The sequence below is a fragment of the Gekko japonicus genome, unplaced genomic scaffold (assembly GCF_001447785.1).
Source record: "Gekko japonicus isolate JY-2015 unplaced genomic scaffold, Gekko_japonicus_V1.1 scaffold2761, whole genome shotgun sequence".
NCBI classification, from domain to species: Eukaryota; Metazoa; Chordata; class Lepidosauria; order Squamata; family Gekkonidae; genus Gekko; species Gekko japonicus.
The window spans coordinates 123,658-130,136 of NW_015168738.1; the positions used below are offsets into that span (position 1 = coordinate 123,658).

At 49.4% G+C, this 6,479-nt stretch overlaps 2 protein-coding genes across 2 annotated transcripts in view; one reads left to right on the forward strand and one right to left on the reverse strand.

Annotated features, from left to right (window-relative positions):
• The window catches only part of LOC107114177 (myotrophin-like), a 31,370-nt gene extending 27,770 nt beyond the window's left edge, over positions 1–3,600 (forward strand). Inside the window, exon 5 of the mRNA XM_015415616.1 lies at positions 3,436–3,600. Within this exon, the coding sequence (XP_015271102.1) occupies positions 3,436–3,600 (165 nt within the window). The remainder of the gene's footprint in view (positions 1–3,435) is intronic.
• A 1,939-nt stretch (positions 3,601–5,539) lies between these two features.
• The window catches only part of LOC107114178 (myotrophin), a 16,386-nt gene continuing 15,446 nt past the window's right edge, over positions 5,540–6,479 (reverse strand). The window contains exon 4 of the mRNA XM_015415617.1: positions 5,540–5,554. Within this exon, the coding sequence (XP_015271103.1) occupies positions 5,540–5,554 (15 nt within the window). The remainder of the gene's footprint in view (positions 5,555–6,479) is intronic.

Consider the following 6,479-nt stretch of genomic DNA (forward strand, 5'->3'; position numbering starts at 1 on the left):
CAGATATCCTAATATCAGTTGTGGTCACTCTACAGAGTCTGAGAAGCAGCCTTCTAACTGGAATCATATAGAAGTGCTGTAAAAAAGGTAAAGGTTCCCTTGCTCGAAAGCCAGTCGAATCCGACTCTAGGGTTGCGGTGCTCATCTCCGTTTCAAAGCCGAAGAGCCAGCGCTGTCTGAAGACGTTTCCGTGGTCATGTGGCCGGCATGACTAAACACCAAGGCGCACGGAACGCTTCCCACCGAAGTGGTACCTATTTATCTACTTGCAATTTCTTGCTTTCGAACTGCTAGGTTGGCAGGAGCTGGAACTAGAGATGGGAGCTCACTCCATCATGCGGCACCTGGGTCTCGAACTGCTGAACTACTGACCTTCCACAGCCTGCAGTTCAGCATCTTAACGAGAACGGAGTACGGCAGTCATCGTTGAAGTAACGACAATCAAGAATAATACTAGCACTTATGTCGCCAATTGGTTGTAGTACTGTTTTAGGTGTTTTTACTGTAATATATGTGCCGTTTTATGTGCCTGTGTCACAGCTGCACCTTAGCACTTGGCCCCAGCAGAAGATCTAAGTACTGCTGGGGATAAGCATTTGGCGCCAGCAGAAGGCCTAAGTACTGCTGGGGATGAGCTCCCGGCTCCTGAAAACCCCGCACCTGATAAGACTGAAGCCACAGCTGAAGCAGAATCACGCTGGAGTAACACGCCCCCTGACTCACCCCCACCAATATCCCGTTTGCGGGAACAACGCCGACGGGACATGGCATCCCGGTGGCAGGATGCGCGCATGCGCGGTAGGCACTCTTTTAGCCCTGAGTACTAGCGGGACTCTTGAGAGTCCCTTGGACTGCAAGAAGTTCAAATCAGTCAATCCTAAAAGAAATCAACCCTGACTGTTCCCTGGAAGGCCAGAGAGTGAAACTGAAGCTCAACTACTTTGGCCACCAAATGAGAAGGGAGCACTCACTGGAGAAGACCCTGATGCTGGGAAAGACTGAAGGTCAAAGAAGATGGGGACGGCAAAGGATGAGATGGTTAGACAGTGTCATAGATGCAACGAATATAAAATTGAGCCAGCTTCCGAGGACGGCGGAAGACAGGAAGGCCTGGCGTGATCTGGTCCATGGGGTCACAAAGAAGGCTTGCCCAAGGTCATCCAGCAGGTGCAAGTGGGGAGGGGGGAATCAAACCTGGTTCTCCCAGATTAGAGTCTGCGCACTTAACCACGACACCAGACTGGCTCTCTCACCAAACAGGGTGGCCATAAGTCGGCTGCACCTTGAAGGCACTTAAACACACAGACATGTCTCTCAATATGCCCCAAGAAGAGCGTTACGCTCAGGAAGTAAGAACTTCCCGAGGGTCCCTGGCCCGAAAGAGATCCGGCCGTCTTCCACCAGGGCAAAGGGCTTTTTCAGCCCTGGCCCCTGCCTGGCAGAACTCTCTGCTGGAGAACATCCAAGCCCTGCAGGATTTGGCTCTTTGTCAGTTTGGTGTAGTGGTTAAGTGCGCAGACTCTAATCTGGGAGAACCAGGTTTGGATTCCCCCTGAGCCAGCCTCAGCTGGGAAGGCGGGGTCAAAATTTAACAAATAAAATAAAATTTAAAAAATGATGTAAGAACCTCCTGGTGGTCCCCGGCCCGAGAGGGATCCGGCTGTCTTCAACCAGGGCAAGGGCATTTTCGGCCCTGGCCCCTGCCCGGTGGAACTCTCTGCCAGAGAACATCCGAGCCCTGCGGGATTTGTTGCCTTTCTGCAGGGCTTGTAAGGCAGAGGTGTTTCGCCAGGTTTCGGTTGCGGACAGCGACGGCACAATTATGTGACCTGGCACCCTCATACTCTTCTTACTCTTCATGTGTCCCCCCCACCATCTTTTACAAGTTTCTTCCAGATTGGGAGGTTTGCGATCTGTTAAACCAGGAATTCTGACTGCTAGCCATCTTGGGACGGATCGATTTTATTAAGGACTGTTGCTTTCTTTGTCGGTTTTAATTTTTTTTAACATATCTTTATTGTACATCTCTGTTGTAAGCTGCCCTGAGCCCTGCTCACAGGGGAGGGCGGCCTAGGAATTTAGTAAGTAAATAAAAATGTAACGCACTCGATTAGATGTTTGCACTGTTAACCATGAAACTTGAAGGTGAATGCCAACTGAGGAGAGAACTTCTTGGAATTTTTGTTATTTGCATTTAAACAGTTGTATACTGGAGTCCCGACCGATGCTCCCTCTAAGCTGTGAGCAAAAATTCTACTTTGTGAGCTATTTGGCATTAAAGTTGTGGAGCGAGCGATTTGGCTCCTGCATAAATCAGTTGGCTCTGGAGCCACCCTCCCTGAGTGAAGGTAAAAATGTGTGAGCCGGAGGCTAAAAAACTATGAGCTAGCTCACAGCAACTCAGCTTAGAGGGGAACACTGGTCCCGACCTTGAGGAAACTAGGATGTTCCAAGCCGACTCCACATTGCCAGGACCATTGATTTCTCTGCTGGCTGGTTGAAGGAATATGAATGTTTGAAAACGATGCCCAAATTGTCTGAAGAGTATTGCTCACTGAAATTGTGAAAAGTCATTTTCCTTTGGGACTTTTCCAGTATGTATTGGGCATACCTTTGGATTGGGAGAAGAATATGATTCTGTGATTTTATAAAAGCCAAGTCTGTGCATGAATTATTCAGATTTGAAATTCACCGAGTGTAACAGAAACAACATTAGTAATTTGGTCACGACTTTTACTTCTTTGATGTTATAGTCTCGTACGATGGCAGGGTTAAATGTAGTAAATAAAGGAATGAGAACTACGCAGAAAGATCTCTCATTGGACGTGATGTGTAGTCTTCAGAGAAACTGTAGGAATACCCACTCCAGAATTTTAGTTCTTCGGAAGGACTAGTACATGCGTGACCCAAAACACGGAGGGAGTTCTCACACACTGGGGGTTTGTGACCTCCTCCCAAGTGTCTTATCTTTTTACCCCTGAAACGTTGCTCCTCAGGAGCCTCCGGAGCAGCATAGGACATAGCGCAGGATGCTGCAAGACCTCCCTGTTGCGCAAGCAGATGCAAACAGGACTCGTTAGCTCTTGCCCTAGAAATGCTTGTTCTGATAAGAAACTTGATGGAACCTGTCAGCAGAAAGCACTGAGGGACAGCAGAACATCCTAGGGACCGAGGACAGGATCTGAATCGAAGGCTGTGTCCGTTCCCTTTACAAAACAAGGGAACACTTTTTTAGACAGTTTAAAATGTGGAATTCGCTGCCAGAGGATGTTGTGAAGGCCACAGGGACAAACAGCTTTCAAAGGGGATTAGACACATTCATGGAGGATAGGTCTATCCAGGGGTCTTTTGGGGCCGGAGCACTGCTCCGGCAGCCCAAAAGCTGGCACAAATGGTGGTGGCAGCAAGCCCCGTCCCCAGCTCCCCATGCTGCAGCCCGTCGTCGGCTTCCCAGGGCCCGTGCTGGAGTGCTGCAGCCCCGGGGAGGCCCGAGAAGGCCTGTCGTCGGCCTCCCGGGGCCCGCACTGGAGTGCTGTGGCCCCGAGGAGGCCCATCGTCAGCCTCCCGGGGCTTGCGTTGGAGTGCTGCGGCCCCGGGTAGGCCGGAGGAGGCCCGTCTTCGGCCCCCCGGGGCCCACGCTGGAGCACTGCAGCCCCAGGGAGCCCCGAAGAGGCCCGTCACCGACCTCTCGGGGCCTGCGCTGGAGCGCTGTGGCCCTGGGGAGGCCAGTCATCGGCTTCCTGGAGCGTTGCGGTAAGTGAGGGATCTGCCGGGGTGGCGGGGGCTTGATGGGGGTGGGAGAGCCTTCCTTCCCCCATCTCTTTGCCCTTTCCCTCCTTTCCTTCTCTCCTTTCCTTTCTCTCTTTCCTTTTCTTCCTTCCTTCCTCTTTTCTTCCTTTCCTTCTCTTTCTTTCCCTTCTTCCCTTCTCTCTTTTTATCCCCTTTCCTTCCTTCTTTTCTTCTCTTTCCTTCCCTATTTCCGCCTTCTGCGGCCCAACTCTCTATCCCCGCCCCCCGCAGGTCGGCTGGGGAAGGGGAGGCTTTTGAAGATGCCTCCCCCCCCTTTTGCTTCCCCTTCTGACATCATTTCCGGTGATGTCAGGGGGCATGGCATATGCTAATGAGCTCCTGCAGCTCTTTTTCTACAAAAAGACTCCTGGGTCTATCCATGGTGGCTGAATGAAACCTCCACGTTCAGAGACACTAAATCTCTGAATCCCAGAGCCAGGAGACAACATCAGGAGAAGGCCATTGGGAGACAGGACCACTGGTCTGATCCAGCAGGGCTCTTCTGATGTTCTGAAGCTGAGTTTCAGTGGTCAGTGGCTCACAGACAATTTCATCTGGAAAGGGGGACTTCCCCTCTCTTTGATGATCACAACACAATCCCAAGGCAGCTAAGACAGCAGCTGGCTCACCGGGTCGGAGTTATTGCACAGTGGGCAGATACAAAGCTGTAAGGGGGAGTTGCTGAGACTTGCGGGGATTGACAGAGAAGTCAACAGACGCTTCACTTCAGAACACAGTTCAAATTTATTCCATTCGTTCTTGCCACACAAACTGAAACACGGCATCGTTTAGCAGTCAGACGAGTATGAACCATGATAATGATAAACCCAACTGTGGAAAAATAGTTACTGTCTCGGAAAAAAAGATCAAATATCAAAATGCACAGAGCACGATTTTGCTTCCAGCGTTGGGTAGAAAGATATGACCGTTTCTCCATTTATCAAACAGAGAACTTTTCCGTGGGTTTTTTTTTTTGCATGCGACACGGCGACTGCTCCACTGAGGACATTCCGAAAAAAAAAGCTTCTTCAGTCCACTTATCCGCTCGTTTAGCATTTGCAGTCAAGAACAAAAACTAAGTTAGGAAAACAAAGCCTGTACAAGGGGAAGCAGAAAGCTTTGAGATCACAAGATACTACACTGGAATTTGAAAGGAAATGACCGTATTTATGGTTGTCAGAGGTTTGGTATCTGGATTCGTTTCAACCACCCACTGCAAAGTCTCCTACCTGGAAAAGGTACTTACATCAAGAGTTTCCGACAGCTAAGGGTCAGTATCAGAAAACACCACCCCCATTTTCCTTCCCATAAGTGGAGACTACATGTGACCCATGAGAAGAATCCAAAGTCAACTAGACTTAGGCCAGAAATCCAGGCCAGGAGCTAAGAAGATGAAACTGGTGAGGAGTCATCGGAACTCAGCTACCATTTCTGAAATGAAGAGGTGGAAGGAAAAGGAAACTGAGATGTCTAGATAATGACGGCAGAGGCAGAGCCTGAGCCTGAAGTGCCGGGGCCCCCGAGATGCTAGAGAGAAGATCCAAGTGGCCCAAGAGGGTATCAGAAGGAGTACTGGTGAGAACGGCTGGCTGTGAAAGCACCCTTAGAATTTCACCCTCACTAAATCGACCAGTATGGCTTCCTTTCATTCCAGGTCAGGAGACCGTTCGAACAGGCTACTGGATCCAACCGTCCAAGCCAGAATTTTAGTCACAAACCATCTGACAATTCTGTTTCCTGCCTGGCCTCTTCATCGATATCTTTCCTGCAGCACAGAAAGGTCAAGATAAAGACAGGTCGACACAGACTGTTCGTGCCGTCTTGCTGCACTGCAGTCCTGCGCGAAGGGCAGAGAGAGATTAGAGGACTCTCTCTTTAAGACTTATTTTTTTTAGATAATGCTTTGTTCCCCTCATAGCTGCTCCTTTGTTGGAAATGTTCTGAGTGGTATTGGTGGCTTTAAGAGAGAAATGAAGTACAATTTGAGTTGGGGTACTTGCTTCCAGTTTCACATGGATGACACAGAGGCTCTTCGGATTATATTCTCACTTTTTGGAACAGTGAACCAATTGCTGGATTTTCCACTGAAAGTAAATGCTTTAGACATGGGGGAAAGTACACTCAGTACTATAAATGTGTATATAAAACCTGGCAGCATGTATCTTAGAGGCTATTACAGATCTTGACGTGAAGCCAGGACAACTCTTATTGGGAAAGTTGAGGTGGCCCAAATTTTGCCCACATCTTTGAGTAAGAGCATCCAGGTGCTGTTTCTACCGGCAACTCCAAAGCAATCAAACCTTAGCATAACACAAAGCCTTATAAGTGAATGTCCCCAAGAAAGCTACCTTGCAAAGTGCTGGTGAAGAGACCTGTCTAAACCACTCGCCTTTCCTGGGCAGGAACTGCGGCCCACCCTGTGACCACCGAGTCTGTGGTACCGAATTCTTTTTGTTTCTAAATGCAACACTAAAAGAGTGAATCAAATCTCATTCCGAAGGGGCATGCAGGTGAGGATGCAGCTAGAGCACAGAGTGCTTTGGCTTTCTTGGAAAGAATGATATTCGCCTCCGAGATCGAGAGCCATTTCGGCTTACGGGTTAAGACATTTCAGTCTCCATCACAAAGGGCAAAGCGAGGATCCTCTAGCACCAAGGGGTCCGGAGCCATCTCTTTGTGCCAGCACGTGT